The sequence below is a fragment of the Chiloscyllium plagiosum genome, unplaced genomic scaffold (assembly GCF_037043375.1).
Source record: "Chiloscyllium plagiosum isolate Xiang-an unplaced genomic scaffold, Cpla_swu_hap1 HiC_scaffold_9, whole genome shotgun sequence".
Taxonomy (NCBI): Eukaryota; Metazoa; Chordata; class Chondrichthyes; order Orectolobiformes; family Hemiscylliidae; genus Chiloscyllium; species Chiloscyllium plagiosum.
The window spans coordinates 53,754,785-53,775,479 of record NW_028270147.1 but is presented as its reverse complement, the minus strand read 5'-3'; the positions used below and the strand labels follow the sequence as shown (position 1 = coordinate 53,775,479).

At 42.0% G+C, this 20,695-nt stretch overlaps 1 protein-coding gene across 10 annotated transcripts in view; it reads left to right on the top strand.

Moving 5' to 3' along the window:
- The window catches only part of fggy (FGGY carbohydrate kinase domain containing), a 369,292-nt gene that overhangs the window by 182,626 nt on the left and 165,971 nt on the right, over window positions 1-20,695 (top strand). For all 10 annotated transcript variants that reach the window (XM_087990626.1, XM_087990634.1, XM_087990630.1 and 7 more), the window contains one exon: window positions 10,373-10,501. In XM_087990626.1, coding sequence (XP_087846752.1) covers window positions 10,373-10,501 — 129 coding nt within the window. The remainder of the gene's footprint in view (window positions 1-10,372; window positions 10,502-20,695) is intronic.

Sequence of the window (20,695 nt, the reverse complement as noted above, 5' to 3'; positions counted from 1 at the left end):
TCTCCAATCAATGCAACCAGAAAATGAACTATATCTACAAGATTGGGAGACTTTGCTGGCACTCCCTTGCAGCAATGTGAAAGGCCAGTACAGCTTATGCCTCACGGTGTATTGATCTTCTGTCCACACCCAGCCCTTAGCTGACTTATGGAGGTGGGAACTTGAGGCTTAGGGATCAGTTTAAGAGGCATTTGAGACATGGCAATCACTATTAAGGATCAAGACAGCTGCGAGAATCAGCAACAGTCTTAATACACTGTCAAGAAATGCTATCTCCTAACTGTTGTGTTCAGAATGAGTCATATACTATATCTTGGAAGCATGATATTGAAATTTAAATCAGCAATCTTATGATATCTGGTTAGTTCAACCACAATGCTGAAACAGCACTGATCTTTAGAGGAACAGTTGCAGCATCACTGTGCAAAGGTTAAATTATTAAACTTGGTTTTATGATAGCTAGCAATTAATTGCAACTGAGACTCAGATATTAGCTAAGGGAGGAGGAAAAGACATCATAAAATTGGGACAACACAGAACAGGTCATTCATTTTTGTTTCGTCATCTGGTCTGGACACATTCTGGGCATTTTTACCTTTTTCTTAAAATCTATGGTTTTCTGCCCAAGAATTGATTCATTTTCCTTCTGAGTTCCTACCATTTCTTGCACTTGGCGACAGTTTATCCAATTGGTCAAAGGCCTTAAACATTTTACAGTTAGTTCTTAAGTTAAATGTCACTTCTTGAAATTCTTTGCCTAAAGTCACATTTTTCTCATCCTGTGCACAAACTTTTGTGAGCTGTTATTATGTGTTTCCATGTTGGGATTGACATTGACATTGAGCATTTAGATCAGAGTGGTGCTGGGAAAGCAGAGCTTGTCAGGCAGCATCCGAGGAGCAGGAAAACCAACGTTTCGGGCAAAAGCCCTTCATCAGGAATAGAGGCAGGAAGCCTCCAGGGTGAAGAGATAAATGGAGTGGGGAGGGGGGGGTGGGGGGGCGGGGGGTGGTGGGGAGAAGGTAGCAAAGAGTACAATAGATGAATGAGCTGGGGATGGAGGTAATAGGTCAGAGAGGAGGGTGGGTGATTTTAGCAAAGAGTACAATAGGTGAATGAGGGTGGGGATGGAGGTGATAGGTCAGAAGGGAGGGTGGAGTGGATAGGTGGGAAGGGAGATTGGCAAATAGGACAGGTCATGAAGACAGTGCTGAGCTGGAAGGTTGGAACTGGAGTAAGGTGGGGGGAAGGGAAATGAGGAAACTGGTGAATATCAGTTCCTCATTGACATTGAGCGGCTCATTGTGGAGATGGATCTATTGGACACATCATCCAAAGAGATTAAAAACCTGTTTCTCCAGAAGAGATCACTTCTAGGAATCTACACATGATTAGTAATTTTTTGAAAAAACTTTTCCTTCAAGACCAAGTAGCTCCACATATAAATCCATTTCTCAATGTCCTGAGTTCCATTGAAAATAAACCTAGACTGTCCACCTTTCTTAATAGCTAAAATCCCCCATACCAGACAATATCTTGGTGAATCATTTCTTTACTCTTTCCAAAGTATTCACATCCTTCTGGTAGTGTGGTGACCAGAACTGTATGCAGTATTCCAAGTGTGGCCTAACTAAAGTTCTATATAACTTGTCTATGCTTAAACTCAATACCCCTTCCAATGTAGGCAAGCGTGGCCTTTTTCTCTACCTTATCTGCCACCTTCAGAAGTGTGTGGACGTGCACACCCAGATATCTGCATATCAATACTCCTAAGGATTTTGCCATTCGCTGCATAATTTCCACTTGTACTTGACCTTCCAAAGTGCAATACTTCACATTTGTCTGAATTAAACTCCATCTGCCATTTTTCTGCCCATATCTCCAACTGATCTATATCCTACTGTATCCTCTGACAACCCTCCTCATTGTCTGTAACTCCACTAATCTTTCTAACGTCTGCAAACTTACTAATTAGAGCAGCTACATTTTCCTCCAAGTCATTTATTTAGATCATGAACAGCAGAGGTCCCAGCACTGATCCCTGTGGAACATCACTAAACACAGCCTTCCATTCTGAAAAGCATTCTTCCAGAGCTACCTCTGTCTCCTATAACTAAGCCAGTTCTGTATCTATCTTGCCAGCTCACCCCGATACCTTGTGACTTCACCTTTTGTACCAGTCTACCATGAGGGACCTTGTCAAAAGCCTTACTGAAGTCTGTGTAGACAACATTAACCACTTTTCCCTCTTCAATCATCTTCATCTCCTCCTCAAAAATCTCGATCAAGTTAGTGAGTCATGACCTTCCCTGTACAAAACCATGCTGTCTGTTGCTAATAAGTCCATTTGCTTTCAAATGCATTTAGTTCTTTAATTGAATTCTATACAGATCATGCTGGCTGATTCCCTACTTGGGCAGTCATAGCAATAAGTTGCCAATTAGCATTGCAAACCCATATTCAACTCCATTATCAATTTCTTGAAAAAAAAGGACGTTCAAAAATATACATTCTCAGATTATACACCTTTTGTAGTAAACAAGCATTGAATTTGAAATTTGAATTTCTCTGAAATTTCATTCTTTTCCTGTTGTCTTTATTTCACCATCAACCTTTTTTTATTATAAAAGAGTTAGGTAATTGTCTCCTAATAAGCAAAGAACATTATTTGATACAGTAACTGTTAAGCTGAAACTGCAGATGCATTTTGAAATGTTCTCCCCTTTGTTCCAACAAGTGTAAGGTGATGCTGACATCTGTACCTGCAAGTACTGGGCTCTGTGCTGCATCTTGTCCAAATGATTTCTTCTGAAGACTGAATTTAGCAAGTTATATAGGTAACAGGGCAGCTCTCAAACAGCATCACTGGCTAACAAACATGGTCGAAAGCCCAGTGTTAATTTAAAGCATTGAGAGGAAATATAGGGCACAATTTTCCATTCCCTCAGAACACAATTGCTGAAATTGCAAGAAATGGGTTGAGAATGGCCTATAATGAGAGGGTTGACCCCAGAGAAATGCTTGCCCATTCCTCATCACTCAGCAATTAAGTTCAGGTCAAGAAGATCCATGACCACACTTCTTGAAGCCTCCCCACCACAACAGGCCCTCAGTTTAAGGGCCTCTACCCACCACTGGCCCATCTACCTGCCTACTTGACAGAGGAGAATAGCAACCAAGATGTCCTACCTGCCAGTTGAAGCGTCTCCATCTGCCCTAATCTGGGCAAACAAGAAACAGGCGACAGGAGGCAGGTGGCTGGCCAATGAAAGTTACACCCCTGCCCTTGCCTCCTATCACCCTCACTCCCACTCTGCTTTGTTACCCACATGACTCCCAAAAAGGCACTTACCTGCTTACTGCTGCAGCTTTTGATGGCTGCAGAGCCCACACCTCCAATAGTACTGTTCAGCTCACTGAGGTTGTAGGCCTCTTGATTAGGCTGCTGGATTCCAGTGGTGAAGCTGGTAATTCAATAAAAAGGTCACTAGACAGCACTTTCAAGTATCTAATTGGTGCTTGATCTGGTGTGCTTTCTCACTGGTATGAGAGGGGAATTAGTGTCTAGATTAGAGTGGTGCTGGAAAAGCACAGCAGGTCAGGCAGTATCCGAGGAGCAGGAAAATTTACATTTTCGGCAAAAGCCCTACATCAGAAATGAAGGCAGGGATCCTCCAGGGTGGAGAGATAAATGGGAGGGCGGTGAGGCTGGGGAGAAGGTAGCAAAGAATACAATAGGTATTCTTGTAGAGAGAGGAGGAGAACTTCTTCAAGGTAGGCATCCTTGCAAGAGGATTAGCAGTAAGGTTAAAATCAACTAGGCAAAAGTGAGGACTGCAGATGCTGGAAATCAGAGTCTAGATTAGAGTGGAAAAGCAGCATCCGAGGAGCAGGAAAATCGCCATTTCGGGCAAAAGCCCTTCATCAGGAATGAAGGCAGGGATCATCCGGGGGAATTAATTGTCTATGATGTTAGCTGCCTCAACATTTTGTGCACTGAGCATTAAATCACAGCCATTGTGACCGCCTCTACAATTACTAAGGAATGCTAACTCATCACAAACTAAGTATCCCAAAACAGTTTTGCTTTGAAGACTAATGCATGGCATTTGTGCACTGGGACATCCAGAAAGCTATGCACAAATAATTTTCTATTCTTTTGTCTGATGATCCACCTCTGAGCCATTGTTTATGTCTGAATGCAGCATTTCTCCAATAGGTTATTAATCTCAGCATTAGATTGAGTAAAAGGTGCTTTAGTTTTATCATTTATTTGCTTCTTCAGATCTGGTAATGTCTTACTTCCATTAAGATGGTGCACAAAGCAGGCCATGTTGATATGGATCTCCAGGAACAGGTGACAAGGTTAATCCCTGTTTGCACTCCCACAAAGGAGCTCATGCAAAGGAGCTCATATTTGGAATTTTTGCATGAGGCCAGCTAGACGTGGCGGATTTTTTCCACGAGCAGAAAACCCTACTAATTCCTAATATACATTTGTAGTGCATAAGCCCTGCAGTAAAACATGAATTTGGAAACTCTTTGTGTTTCAAATACCTCCACTTTCCTCCAAACAGACCCCACCACCAGGGATATATTTCCCTCCCCACCCCTCTCCGCCTTCCGCAAAGACCACTCCCTCCGTGACTACCTGGTCAGGTCCACGCCCCCCTACAACCCACCCTCCCATCCTGGCACTTTCCCCTGCCACCTCAGGAACTGTAAAACCTGTGCCCACACCTCCTCCCTCACCTCCATCCAAGGCCCTAAAGGAGCCTTCCACATCCATCAAAGTTTTACCTGCACATCCACTAATATCATTTATTGTATCCGTTGCTCCCGATGCGGTCTCCTCTACATCGGGGAGACTGGGCGCCTCCTAGCAGAGCGCTTCAGGGAACATCTCCAAGACACCCGCACCAATCAACCAAACCGCCCCGTGGCCCAACATTTCAACTCCCCCTCCCACTCTGCGAGGACATGGAGGTGCTGGGCCTCCTCCACCGCCGCTCCCTCACCACCAGACGCATGGAAGAAGAACGCCTCATCTTCCGCCTCGGAACACTTCAACCCCAGGGCATCAATGTGGACTTCAACAGCTTCCTCATTTCCCCTTCCCCCACCTCATCCTAGTTTCTAACCTCCAGCTCAACACTGTCTCCTTGACTTGTCCGGACTTGTCCGACCTGCCTAGCTCCTTTTCCACCTATCCACTCCACCCTCTCCTCCCTGACCTATCACCTTCATCTCCTCCCCCACTGACTTATTGTACTCTATGCTACTCTCTCCCCACCCCCACCCTCCTCTAGCTTATCTCTCCACGCTTCAGGCTCTCTGCCTTTATTCCTGATGAAGGGCTTTTGCCCGCAATGTCGATTTTGCCTGTCCTCGGATTTTGCCTGTCCTCGGATGCTGCCTGAACTGCTGTGCTCTTCCAGCACCACTGATCCCCATCCTGCAGGGAAGCCTAGCAGAGATCATGTTTGTTGAACAGAACTCAAGTCAATACCTTCCATATACATGTGCAGTGTATATGAAAACATCTTGTTGCTAACATTGCTTATTTGAGTGGCACAAGACTGAATTAATTGGCTGCCTAATTTTGTACCATAGAACCCAAAAGCATTCCAAAACCAATTTGAAGATATTTTCTTATCTTACATTGTTTACAGTGGATACATATCCCTGTTGCTATGGAAAAATCTCACAACTGCTAGTGTTGGGTGGAGTCTAGAAGGTAACACACCTTAAACTGGAGTCATGCCAGTTTTATGCGGCTGCTTTTTCTTTTCAGAGAATGATTTTACCATATTGCTGATTCTATTCAGAAGCAATTTTCTTTTAATAAAAGAAGGCGATTGTAACTGTTGAGAATAATCTCATATTTTCTCATATATTGCATACATGGTAGTTTAGAATCTGTAATTAAGGAATTTTGTTTTAAAAATAGTTCTTCACACAGATGCAAAATAGACACTTAAACATCCTATATGGTAGGTGAGGTATGCTTGCTAGATACCAATTGGAGATATAGCACATGCTTTATTAACAAAGAACAAAACAAGAAGCAATCGTAACCTGTATCTGAAATGGACGGTAGGTCTCCTATGCAATTGATGATCTCATGCCCATTTGAGGCTTCTTTTGTAATGCTGCATTCGGAAACATTTGGTCAACATGCAGCAAACTAGCAGATCTTAATGGGACTGCCAGCAGCCATCAAAGCTTATCAAAACTTACCTGTGTAGGAGTGTTGCCTCTGGTCGCTTCCAACTTTTCTCCTTATTGCTTCTGCTTTCTGATTGTTTTACCTCCTCCTCACCATCGTCCCAGAACCAATCAGAGGGTCATAACTGGAAATCCTGCAGCCCAGAACTTAAGTTGTCTTCAGGAGTGAGATGTGCAGGAATGTCCATTGAGTGTCTGTAACTCGTTAATCATATATAAATAAGGCAAACTGCCTAATATAAAGAGTAGCCATCATTCAAGTCATGCTGCCAGCCTATTTCTCAGCATTAATATCATTTATGTAATTGTGGAAGTGTGACATCTCTTTTAAATGAATACCAGAACTGTATCAGAAATATAAAGCTTAGAGAAAAGATCTGTCATCAATGAAAGTAATCCACAGCCAAAGCTTGGCAGGAATCATCTCTGCCTTTTACTTAAAAATAAAATGTCTGACAATTTCTCAATTCTGTTTCCTTTTACTAAGGGAAAATGCCTCTTTTTAAAACTTTTAAATTCCCCTGCTTAAGGTGTGGAAACTTTCCTAAAATATAAGTTCATGTCTGCTGGGAAACCTACCATTAACCTCTCTGAGTATTTGAATTTCATCTGTCAACTGACTGTTTGAACTGTAAAATAAAGGGTGCCATTAAGAATCTGAAATTAAGAACCCACTGATGACTATGAAATCATTGTCAGTTGTCGAAAAAAAACCCATCTGGCTCACTATTGCCCTTCAGGGGAGGAAATCTGTCCTCCTCACCTGGTCTGGCCTACATATAACTTGAGAACCACAGCAATGCAGTTGACTTTCAACTGTTTTCTGAAATGGCTTAGCAAGTCACTCAATTCAAGGGCAGCTAGGGATAGGCAATAAATGCTGGCCAGCCATGAGTGAATGAGAAAATGTTATCTTGGCCCTTTCAGATTAAAACTCAATGAGGAGCCCATCAAGGGGACTACCAGCCATTTAAAAGCTAATTGATGCTGAACAGTCTGGGCGTAGCAGGATTTCTATCCATCAAAGACAGGATGAAACTATTCAGCACTGCCAGCCAACCAGAGGGCAGCAGCTAGAAAGGTACCAGTAATGCCAATGTGCATGGTGGTCACTGCCAGTAGTACACTTAAACAAAGAACAAAGAAAATTTACAGCCCAGGAACAGGCTGTTCGGCCCTCCAAGCCTGAGCCGATCCAAAGGTACTGTCTAAACCTGTCTGTCAATTCCTAAGCATCTGTATCCCTCTACTCCCCATCTACTCATGCATTTATCCAGATGCATCTTAAATGAATCTACCGTGCCTGCCTCTACCACCTCTGCTAGCAACGTGTTCCAAACGCCCACCACCCTCTGTGTGAAGTAGTTGCTGCATGTATCCCCGTTAAACTTTCCACCTCTCACCTTGAAAGCGTGACCTCTCGTTATTGAATCCTTCACCCTGGGAAAAAGCTTGTCTCTAACCACCCTGTCTATACCCTTCATGATTTTGTAAACCTCAATCAGGTTGCCCCATAATCTCCTTTTTCCTAATGAAAATAAACCTAACCTACTCAACTTCTCTTCATAGCTAGCACCTTCCATACCAGGCAACATCCTCGTAAACCTTCTCTGCACCCTCTCCAAAGTGTCCACACCCTTTTGGTAACATGGTGACCAGAACTGTATTCTAAATGCAGCCGAACCAATGTCTTGTACAATGTTAACATGACTTGCCAGCTCTTATACTCAATACCCCATCCAATGAAGGCAAGCATACCATATGCGTTCTTGACAACTCTATCCACCTGTGCAGCAACCTTCAGGTACAATGGACCTGCACTCCCAGATCCCTCTGCCCATCAACTTTTCACAAGGCTCTTCCATTCATTTTATAATGCTCTAGAATTAGTCTTGCCTAAATGCATCACCTAAATGAGGATGTGATCTGTGAAGGATTGGAAATTTCTAAGTTTGGGGTCAGGGAGGACAGTTGTTAGTTGCTTTGAGGCTAAGGTTTAAGAGACCATGAAGTGAGGGAACCTGGAGACGGGATCCTTCATGGGCACAGAGGTCCAGTTAGGAAGGAAGCTCCCCTCTACTCACCATTAACCTACCAGACCAACTGCTTGACAAGGGCCTGTGCCACTCCCAGTTTAATCCAGGCAACAGTAGGGTGAGTCTCTTAACTAGGTAGTAATTGTCCACTAAAGTGTCTCAACTGGGATAATAATGAATGTCTCAATTGATGCCTCCACTGTTGCTCATAAAATCACAGTGGGGACAAAAGCAGTGGAAAGGTAGTGGGCACTTTTACAATGCCCTAATCCACAGATCCAACTGTCAGCTTTCTTACCCATGGGTGGCACATTAACGAACTTCTTTGACTCAGGAAACAATTGAAGCCAAGCCCAAACATACCGCTTGCTCAAACTGTAGCTCATTAAGCGACTTTCACTGGATTTACTTAGAACTATAAAAAGGAGATTTCCATCCTAATGTGTAAGATCTGAACATGCATTAAAAAGTAGAAAGTATACTGTTCTAATATTTCACTGTCTAATAGAAATGGCTTGCAATAATTTTACATTATTTAATAAGACATGAGAGAAGCTATTTCCAGATTAAGTAAATACCCTTCTCTTTTCCCATCAGAGGCAGAGTAAAAATAATGTATAAGGTGTGTGCAATGTAGAGGAAAAAAAAAATGAGAGTGTTCAAACAAAATTATTGAAAAGATGAGGAGAAAATTCACACGAAGCTGACAGCTGGATTTAAACAGCAACATTTTTTTTCTTTGATCACTTAATAAAAAAATGTTTAGTTCCACACTGAGTTCATTTCATCTTACCAGACATACTCAGTGCTTTTCTAGTTACCTAAACAAATATTCTGGGTGACATGAAAGTCCATCAAGATGAAGATTAGTAGCGTAAACCACAAAATAACACTGATTGCCAAGAATATAAAGCCATGTGGAACATTTTAATTCATTTTTGGGATGTGGGTGTCTTTAGTGAGGCCAGTATTTATAAGCCAATTCTAGCTTCCCAGACAAAATGGTGTGAGGCCTTCTTCTAGGATTACTGCAATTCAAATACTGGTCTAATACAATCGATTGGTTTCTCAAGTTACTCAAAAATTAATCACAGTGGTGTCAAACTAAATTCACATGGTTGCCATACAAAGTAATGATAATAGGCTTTCTTCACTTAGTAAAGCAGTTGGGTTTTCAGCCAGACATATATGTGACTTCTTATGGAAAGTGCACTTGTAGCATCTGTTTTTGTTGAGGACTTAATGATGATGCTATATGTGGATGCATAGTCTACAGACAATTAGAGTCTTAATTTACACATGAATAATATCACAATATCTAAGGACACAAAGGCTGTTGGTAAGACTGCACCCAAAAATGAAGCACTGCTTCCAGCCAGTGAGGGCAAACTTGAAACAAATGTCTAAAGTTAAGGTTCGTTATTCCTACTGCAGAATTTTAAGTGAAGGGTACAAATCTGAATTTGATCAGGGTGGGTAGGGATTTGTAATCCAAATCACAGCCCAAGTGATTTTGTATCCTATTATTTTGTTCTTTGTAGCAAGTGTGCTGAATCATATAAGTTACCATAAGGGTCTTGTGGTGGGGCTGATGTGATGCAGTAGTAGTGTCCCAACATCTGAGCCAGGAGGCCTGGATTCAAGTTCCACCTGCTTCAGAGGTGCATGCAAACATCTCTGAACGAATTGATTAGAAAATATAATAAGAGTCTTGTGGTGGATATGGGCTCTTTCAGGCAATGGTAGTGTCCCCTTATGTGAGCCAGGTGACCTGGGTTAAAGTCCAAAGGTGTGATATAATATCTCTGAACAGGTTGATCAGAAAAGATTTACTGGATATTGTATATTCATAAAGTATTCAAGTTCTTTACTTAAAATGAATTTGTCACGATAAACGGCTAATAATACCTTAGTTTAAAAATAACATCAGGACTTCACAGCTTAAGACTGCTTTTGTTAGGGCTAAACTGTTATTACTTTTAATGATTCTTTTTAGAAGCTTAACATCTGCAGGTTTCAGTACCTTTTCTATAACAACCTGTCTCAGGTCTACATGAATGCAATGCTTGTTCTATTGGCTAACAATTTTCTTTTTCTGTCTGATCCAGGGAACCACGTGTTGTCTCCTGGCAGCCGTGTGGGAAAAGGCTTGACACCAGTTGCTGCTCAAGCACTAGGACTACCTATTGGAATTGCTGTGGCAGTATCGCTGATTGACGCCCATGCAGGAGGTTTAGGTATTCTGAAAAAAAAGAGGATGGGAGTGAAACAGTGAACAATTTGAATAATATTTTATGTAAAATTATTTTTCTTTGAATTGTCAACTTGATAAATTGGATAAGTTTATTATTCCTTGGCCCTTTTTTCAGAAGTATTATGAATTTTTTTTCTAAAGTTGCATTTAGTTGCAATTACTTTTATTTGCTCTTTTAAATTATATAGCACAATTTAATGTTGGTACTTGTGAAAATGAATAAGCTTCAAATGCTGGATATCAGAAATAAGATCAGAATATTTGGGGAACACAGCAGTCCTATTGTACATAAAATAAAGTTATTTTTTCAGAATCCGAGCACTGAAGAAGGATCCCTGCCTAATATTCTGGTGGTTGCTGCTGGAAGATGCAGTGTGTACACACTTGATGAAGACAGTGTCCTCCTTAGCCTGGATACCATTGATGGGCAGGCACTCACTGTTTAAACTTAGACAATACTTCAGACAACAAATTAATAAAGAGAAATCATCATTCATGTTGGTTATGTACCTCAATATGAGTCATTAGGTGAAGCAAAAGGAGAGACATTTCAGTCTCCTTTGCTTCTAGGATGTATCTGTCCTTTATCTTGGAAACTTGCTTAAGTGCAGTCTATCTGAATAAGGGGGCCAAATTCCTTTGTCCTACTAAAGCCATGGAAAATGTCGTTCGCTCTTGAATTATTTATCACATTGAAACTTTTTGATTGTCATTGTAAACACCTATTCATTAGTGATCTTGTTGTCATAGACTATTCTGTGGAGTATAATATTTGAAATGGGAGCAAAGCTAAAAGGCTAAGAGTCACTGTAATCTCTCTGATGTTTTGATGGGTGGGATTGTGGGCTGTTTCTGAATGGCAGGTGTAATTCTCCCAATCTTGTGTTGAATGCGCATTTCATGGATGAGTGTATTTCTGTCTGTTCTGTATCACTGGGGGAGGGATTCGCTTAGTTTGCGAAGCCATATGGTGCCAATGGTATGGGTTCAATCCCCACAACAGCTGAGGTTATCATGAAGGACACTCCTTCTCAACTTCTCTCCCCTTGCCTGAGGCATGGTGGCCATCAGGTTTACTCACCACCAGTCATCTCTGTCTATTGAGAGAGCAATCCTGTGGCCTGGTAAGACTATGGCAACTTGTTGAAACTACTGGAATGTCTTGTTCACTGAACTATTTTTCATTGTCTTGGCCATGCTGAAAGCCCGTATCTATTGCACTTTTAACCAATTATCATTGTATGACCTTCTATCAAGCTGTAATAATGTAGTTCAATTTCTTCTTAACCTGCTTCACATGTTATCTATGTTGGATAGGTTATCTTTTGGCAGTTTTTCCAATAATTCTAAAGTTTTTCATGATCCTGCACTATCTCCAACCTGTTCCTTTTCAATTATCTTAAAACTCTTATATATTTTTTGCCAGTGATTCAACTATAGTTTACTGTTTCTTTCATATTTGACACATTTAGTCAAAACATGTTATGGTCAACAAAAGGTAAATTAGAGAATTGACGTATGATCCATAATTGTCTATTTTGTGCTCATACCTTAGTCAAATGTACACCAAAACATGTTCAAGTCCAAAATACCTCAGGATGAATGATCATTGCACTAGTACCCGGCAATCTACGTTTACAAAGCATGGCATTGCCATCTTGTATTCCAAAAAAAAGAACTGCACTAATGACTCATGCAGTGCAGAATCAATGACATCTGCAACAACCTGACAATTTAGCCGTGGACAGCTTTTTCCAAAACTGTGAAGGTCACCATAGCAATATATTTTCATGTCATAAAATTCTTCCAAGCCACTACAAGTAACATCTGTCAGAAAATCCATTCTGCTGTTTGTTCCTTTATAAAATAAGTGAGTGATGCCATGTTTGCTGGAAATACCTTCATAACTTTCCCAGTGGAAAGGAAACTGGAGAGGTTACAGAGCATTCATAATTTGGCAAGCTTCCCAAATCTTAATTCAGGGTGTTGTGATGGAGTCCATGTGACTGTAACTGTTCTATATATTAAACTCAAGACAGGAATCCAGTCTTTTAAATGCACAGACCATTTAAGACCACAGAAAATATTTTTGTGCATATCAACCTGTTATCTAGGGAGTAGCCACAATACTTCAATTCTATAGTCATTCATGGTGCCTACATTATTGTGAAAGTTTTGAGAGAATAACCAGATGGCTGTTGACAGACCAAGGCTTCTCTTTGTAGCCTTGGTTCATGACCCAAGTTGGAAACCCCTCCACACAGAAGCAATGATGCTCATTGTTAGCAGACTATAATGATACCACTGTAATAATTCTGATGTTCAGACTGTTGTGGTGGAAAAAGCTTAAATGTGACAAAAAGAAAAAAAGTAGGAAGAAGTGGTACTGGCCCTTATTTTGGGGGAAAAGAATCTCTTTGGTCAAATCCTTCATGGCATTCTTTTCTCTCATGATCAGGATTTTTAGAGTGTATTCTCTGAAAGGAATTCAGTCTTTAAAATTGCCACGGTCTCTTCTCATGGAATCATTCCCTTTTACTATATGTCATCTTATCTGCATGAAGAGGAGTAATGTTGAAATGTTTAAAGATTACATAGAGTAGTAGTTGTCACTCTGTATATGAGTCAAATTGTTTTTATACTATTCTTTTAGTAATGATTCTGGGAGCCCACAGTGTGGTTTCTGTGCCTGCTACAAAGCTATAAAAATTGGATTTAACAATTGAAAGAAGTGACTCATGTATGGCCTGTTCCTGGAAATGGAATGAAAAGATAAATGGTCTGGAAGGATGTATAGCACTGAGCTATATATTTTTCATGAGAACACAACTACAGAAACCGTTGCAACAATAGTTCTAGCCTAATGCTTAAATCAGAAAGATTTATCTACTGCGGTAATGCAGTGTGTGTATTGAATATCTACTATTCACCAACTGGGTGTGTCCACTCCTAAGTGCCTTTGAGACAATTGAATGATTTGAGAAGCCATTTCAGAAGACAACCACAGTGTAAGGGTTTCATATTGTCTGAGGGCTGTTCACATGGCACATAACAAGTTACATGCCTTTTCAGTCCTAAACTGCTTCGTTCTAAAGGGTAAAATAAAACAAAGAGCAGTGAATGCTGCAATTGTGAAATCAGTTAATATTCAGAATTAACTCTGCTTTCTCTCCACAGATGCTGCCAGACCTGCTGATTTTCTCTAGCATTTTCTGTTTTTGTTTCAGTTCTAAAGGGTATTAGCAGTGTATTTCTGAATTAGTTATATTTTCTTTTCTACAGGCTCTCACTGAGGAAGGGTCACTCAACCCAAAACATTAACTCTGATTTCTCTTCACAGATTCTGCCAGACTTGCTGAGCTTTTCCAGCAATCTCTATTTTTGTTTCTGATTTACAGCATTGGCAGTTATTTCATTTTTATTTAGTATCTGACTCTATCTAATTCAGTTATGCTTAGAGAGGAGCTGAGTATGATTAAAAACATTTTTTATTGTTGACTATGTGACTGGTAGAGAATAATCAGCAACGAAACTTAGTGTTCAAGTATAAGCATATGTAGGTAAAAGCTAATCAAAAATTAGTTTTTACATAATCTGTTTTATTGAAAAGGCCAGAGGCATAGTGACCTTTTCCAGATTGGGTTGATATCTGTGGAGCCTCCTTAGAATTAAATGTATGTGACATTATCGCTTTGGGTAAGTGGCTACATGGTGTTGTCCTGAACACTTCTTATCATTTAGCAAAATCACTTCTCAAGGCCAATATGAAACAGCACATTAACAAAAATCACTTAGAGTTACAGAGTCATTGAGATGCACTGCACGGAAACAGATACTTTGGTCTAACTCATCCATGCCGACCAGATATCCTAAACTAATCTAGCCTCATTTGCCAGCATTTGGCGCATATCCTTCTGAACCCTTCCTATTCATACACCCATCCAGTTGTGTTTAAATGTTATAATTGTACTGGCCTCCACCACTTCCACTAGCAGCTTATTCCATACAAACATCGCCCTCTGCGTGAAAAAGTTGCCCCTTAGGTCCCTTTTAAATTTTTCCCCTCTCATCCTAAACCAATGCCCTCTTTTTCTGGACTCCCCCACCCTAGGGAAAAGGCCTTGTCTATTTATTCTATCCATGTCCCTCATGATTTTATAAACATCTATAACGTCACCTCTTAGCCTCCAACGTTCCAGGGTAAACAACCCCAGCCTATTCAGCCTCTCCCTATAGCTTAAACCCTCCAACCTTGGCAACATTCTTGTAAATCTTCTCAGAATCCTTTCAAGTTTCACAACATCCTTCCAATAGGAGGGAGACCAGAATTGCACACAATATTCCAAAATTGGCCTAACCAATGTCCTGTACAACTGCAACATGACGTTCTAACTCCTATTCTCAATGCTTCGACCAGTAAAGGAAAGTATACCAAAGGCCTTCTTCACTATCCTATCTACCTGTGGCTCCAGTTTCAAGGAACTATGAACCTGCACTCCAAGGTCTCTTTGTTTGGCAACATTCCCCAGGACCTTACCATTAAGTGTATAAGTCCTGCTCTGATTTGGGGTGTTTCAAAAATGCAGCACCTCACATTTATCTAAATTAAACTCCATTTGCCACTCCTCGGCACATTGGCCCATTTGATCGCGATCCTGTTGTACGCTGTCCACTACACCTCCAATTTTGGTGTCATCTGCAAACTTATGAACTATATCTCTGATATTCACACCCAAACTATTTATATAAATGACAAAAAGTAGTGGACCCAGCATCAAACCTTGTGGCACATCACTGGTCACAGGTCTCCATCACCACCCTCTGTCTTCTACCTTTGAGTCAGTTCTGTATCCAAATGGTTAGTTCCCCCTTTATTCCATGTGATATAACCTCGGTAACCAGTCTACCATGAGGCAAGTTGTTGAATGCCTTACCAAAGTCCATATAGATCACATCCACCACTCTGCCCTCATCAATCCTTTCTGTTACCTCTTCAAAAAAACTCAGTCAAGTTAGTGAGACATGATTTCCCACTCACAAAGCCATGTCGACTATCCCTAATTGGTCCTTGCCTTTCCAAATACATATAACTCCTGTCCCTCAGGATTCCTGCTACTTCTTGCCCACTGCCAATGTCAGGCCCACTGACCTATAGTTCCCTGGCTTTTCCTTATCACCTTTCTTACTTAGTGACACCACATCAGCCAACCTCCAGTCTTCCGGCACTACTTGCTGGTGGTCAGTAATGTTTCTAAATGTACATGTTGTGTGATTTCTGATAGAGCAGCTATTATTTTTGCTATTTTAAATTGTTGCACTTGGTTTGATGCACTGATAGTTTCACATTTAAAACTTAATTTGTTGTACATAAGAGAGAGAGATTAATTGAATTATGTTTACTGTTCTGTTCAATCTTGAACAGAGATGGTTTTTAAATTCTCTTCTCCCTTTTTAAAATTTGCAAAGGAATGCTTCCCAAACCCTGTTTGTGAAATCCAATTTAAAACAGTTCACAACTAATTCTTCAGGATTACAACAAAGTGATCTTATTAATGCATTCAAATCCTGTGGGATGATTTATAATACACATTCACATACATATAGAGTCATAGAGATGTACAGAATGGAAACAGACCCTTCAGTCCAACCCGTCCATGCCGACCAGATATCCCAACTCAATCTAGTCCCCCTGCCAGCACCCGGCCCATATTCCTCCAAACCCTTCCTATTCATATACCCATCCAAATGCCTCTTAAATGTTGCAATTGTACTAGCCTCCACCACAACCTCTGGCATGTTTCTGATTTACACGTACCATACACATTCCATACACGTACCATCCTCTGCGTGAAACAGTTGCCCTTTAGATCTCTTTAAAATCTTTCCCCTCTCAACCTAAACCTATGCCCTTTAGTTCTGGACTCCCCCACCCCAGGGAAAATACTTTGTCTATTTATCCTATCCATGCCCCTCATAATTTTGTAAACCTCTATAAGGTCACTCCTCAGCCTCCGACGCTCCAGGGAAAACAGCCCCAGCCTGTTCAGCCTCTCCCTGTAGCTCAGATCCTCCAACCCTGGCAACATCCTTGTAAATTTTTTCTGAACCCTTTCATGTTTCACAACATCTTTCCGATGCACACAATATTCCAACAGTGTCCTAACCAATGTCCTGTACAGCTGCAAAAAGACCTCCCAACTCCTGTACTCAATACTCTGACTAATAAATGAAAGCATACCAAATGCCTTCTTCACTATCCTATCTACCTGCGACTCCTCTTTCAAGGAGCTATGAACCTGCAAACCAAGGTCTCTTTGTTCAGCAACACTCCCTAGGACCTTACCATTAAGTGTATAAGTCCTGCTAAGATTTGCTTTCCCAAAATGCAGCACCTGGCATTTATCTGAATTATACTCCATCTGCCACTTCTCAGCCCATTGGCACATCTGGTTCAGATCCTGTTGCATTAGAGCCAGTCTCAATACCAGAAACTTGGCTGTTCGTGCTACATTCCCCTGAGAATCCATTACCCCCTACATTTTCCAAAACAGCATACCTGTTTGAAATGGGTATATCCATGGGGAATGAGGAAATGCACATTCTCCCCGTGTCTGCATGGGTTTCCTCCGGGTGCTTCGGTTTCCTCCCACAGTCCAAAAATGTGTAGGTTAGGTGAATTGGCCATGCTAAATTGCCCGTAGGTTAGGTGAAGGGGTACATGTAGGGGAATGGGTCTGGGTGGATTGCGCTTCGGCGGGTCGGTTTGGACTTGTTGGGCCGAAGGGCCTGTTTCCACACTGTAAGTAATCTGTAATCTGTAATATCCATAAAAGACTCCGGCAGTAGCTGCCTACCTCTCTTACCCTTCCTAGAGCTAACCCATCTATGTGACTGTATCTGCGACTTTCCACCCTTCCTATAACTGCCATCCATCACATACTGTTGCAAATTCCTCATCGCTTCTATTTGTCTCTCCAATCGATCCACTCGATCTGATAAGATTCGCATCCAACAGCATTTATGGCAGATATAATCCGCAGTAACCCTTAAACTCTCTTTAAACTCCCACATCTGACAAGAAGTACATATCACTGCAAAGGCCATTTTTGCTCCTTCACAATCTACAGACCCAGAAAATAACACCGTCTTATTTCTCTACAAACACTGCCCCAGGTTAAATTAATAGCTATGGCTTATATTTTAAGTTTAATCAAGAGACTTATCTCCAAAAAACAAAATCAAGAAAGAATCCACTATACTCACTACTTGGATATGTATCGCAGAAAGAATGAAAAGAGAAGGAACAAATTATATATTACTTAAAGTCAAAGGTATCAGAATTAATTCATATGAATTAGAGAGTTCAATAATATCAAATAGAGGTTACTTCACTTGTCTGTGCATATAGATCCCTTTCCCAGGAGCACAGATGCAGTTCAATGGCTGGTGAAGGTGCAGGATCTGTAGACTCAGAATTGGTTCACTTCACACACAAAATATATCATTCTTATCAGAAATCTGACTTTGGAGAGAGATTGAGTTTAGAGGCAGTTCTTGGGTAAGTTGCATCCGTTTACTGTTCTAGTATAACAAACAGACTACGGAAAGAAGTCAAAACCATACAATTAAAAGTAATTCATGCAGAATAGTACCTTCAGTCTAGTAACAGCAATTTTGGGTTCAAATACTCAACTAATGAATTGATTTGATATCCCCTCATCAGATTGATCAGAAAGCAGACAACTGATCTGTAGTTAACACCAGTAACACCAATTTTTGATGTCTCCTGTGTTCAGAATAAGTTGGCCTAGCCATTCTTGACTGCAGTTCATTTGTTTTTGTTGAAGTGACAGAACTACCTATACAATGCAAGGACTATGATATTCCAGGATATGATAAGTTTGATTCCTGGTAATGGCTGGAAATTTCTAGCAGAAGCTAATTTGCTCATTCTGTGTTCATAGCATCCATTTTATATTTAAAGTCATAGAGTCGTAGAGATGTACAGCATGGAAACAGACCCTTCAGTCTAACTGGTCCATGCCGACTAGATATCCCAGCTGAAAATGTGTTGCTGGAAAAGCGCAGCAGGTCAAGCAGCATCCAGGGAACAGGAGAATCGACGTTTCGGGCATAAGCTCTTCTTCAGGAATGAGGAAAGTTTGTCCAGCAGGCTAAGATAAAAGGTAGGGAGGAGGGACTTGGGGGAGGGGCGTCGGAAATGCGATAGGTGGAATGAGGTCAAGGTGAGGGTGATAGGTCAGACTGGGGTGGGGCGGAGAGGTCAGGAAGAAGATTGCAGGTTAGGAAGGCGGTGCTGAGTTCGATGGATTTGACTGAGACAAGGTGGGGGGAGGGGAAATGAGGAAACTGGTGAAATCCGAGTTCATCCCTTGTGGTTGGAGGGTTCCTAGGCGGAAGATGAGGCGCTCTTCCTCCAACCATCATGTTGTTGTGGTCTGGCGATGGAGGAGTCCAAAGACCTGCATATCCTTGGTGCAGTGGGAGGGGGAGTTGAAGTGTTGAGCCACAGAGTGGTTGGGTTGGTTGGTCCGGGTGTCCCAGAGGTGTTCTCTGAAACGCTCTGCAAGTAGGTGGCCTGTCTCCCCAATATAGAGGAGGCCACATCGAGTGCAGAGGATGCAATAGATGATATGTGTGGAGGTGCAGGTGAATCTGTGGCGGATATGGAAGTTTCCTTTGGGGCCTTGGAGGGAGGTGAGGGGGGAGGTGTGGGCGCAAGTCTTGCACCTCCTGCGGTTGCAGGGGAAGGTGCCAGGAGTGGAGGTTGGGTTGGTGGGGGGTGTGGATCTGACGAGGGAGTCACGGAGGGAGTGGTCTTTACGGAATGCTGATAGGGGAGGGGAGGGAAATATATCCTTGGTGGTGGGGTCCGTTTGGAGGTAGCGGAAATGACGGCGGATGATGCGCTGTACATGGAGATTGGTGGGGTGGTAGGTGAGGACCAGTGGGATTCTGTCCTGGTGGCGATTGGAGGGGCGGGGCTCAAGGGCGGAGAAGCGGGAAGTGGAAGAGATGCGGTGGAGGACACCAAGGATATGCAGGTCTTTGGACTCCTCCATCGCCAGACCACAACAACACGACGGTTGGAGGAAGAGCGCCTCATCTTCCGCCTAGGAACCCTCCAACCACAAGGGATGAACTCGGATTTCACCAGTTTCATCATTTCCCCTCCCCCCACCTTGTCTCAGTCAAATCCATCGAACTCAGCACCGCCCTCCTAACCTGAAATCTTCTTCCTGACCTCTCCGCCCCCACCCCAGTCTGACCTATCACCCTCACCTTGACCTCTTTCCACCTATCACACTTCCGACGCCCCTCCCCCAAGTCCCTCCTCCCTACCTTTTATCTTAGCCTGCTGGACACACTTTCCTCATTCCTGAAGAAGGGCTTATGCCCGAAACGTGGATTCTCCTGTTCCCTGGATGCTGCCTGACCTGCTGCACTTTTCCAGCAACACATTTTCAGCTCTGATCTCCAGCATCTGCAGACCTCACTTTCTCCTCCGACTAGATATCCCAACCCAATCTAATCCCACCTGCCAGCAATATATTTTTAAAATATTTCAACAAGACAATGTAATTCCAAAATTTAAAAAAAGTGCCCCTGCCTCACAGCCATCAAGGAGAACAATGAATTCAGTTTCACCTTTTTAAATTCATGTTCAAGAAAATGAGAAAACAAAGAGATGCATATTCATGCTCAGTCACTCTTGACAGACAAGCATACAGGTAACAAATGAAATGTCAGTTTCCGTCTGCACAAAAAGGGTTATAAAAGCTCCTTCTGCTCTGCTACCTGTAAGGTCAGAGAGATGGTGTTGGCCTTGAGGCCTCCTGTGCATCCAGAAGGGGTGAGAGCTGTTCTCCTTCTTAAATTGGTTTGGGTCCTTCTTTATCCTGTTCTACCCCGTGTCTCCGAGGACTCTTGTACTCACTGAAGAAGTGCCATTTCGGCTGCTGTGCCCTGGGAACCCTCAGCTCACCAGCTCTGGGGATACTTTGGAATTTCTCTGACCTATGAGGGAAGTTCTTCAGATTTGAGTCCAAATTGGGTGGCCAGATGCTGCTTCCCCAGCAGTGGTGCAGGCTGCTTATCGTTTCAATCTTGGCAATTCTGTTTCCTTCCTACCTGTGGGTCTGTTTGGAGATGTTCT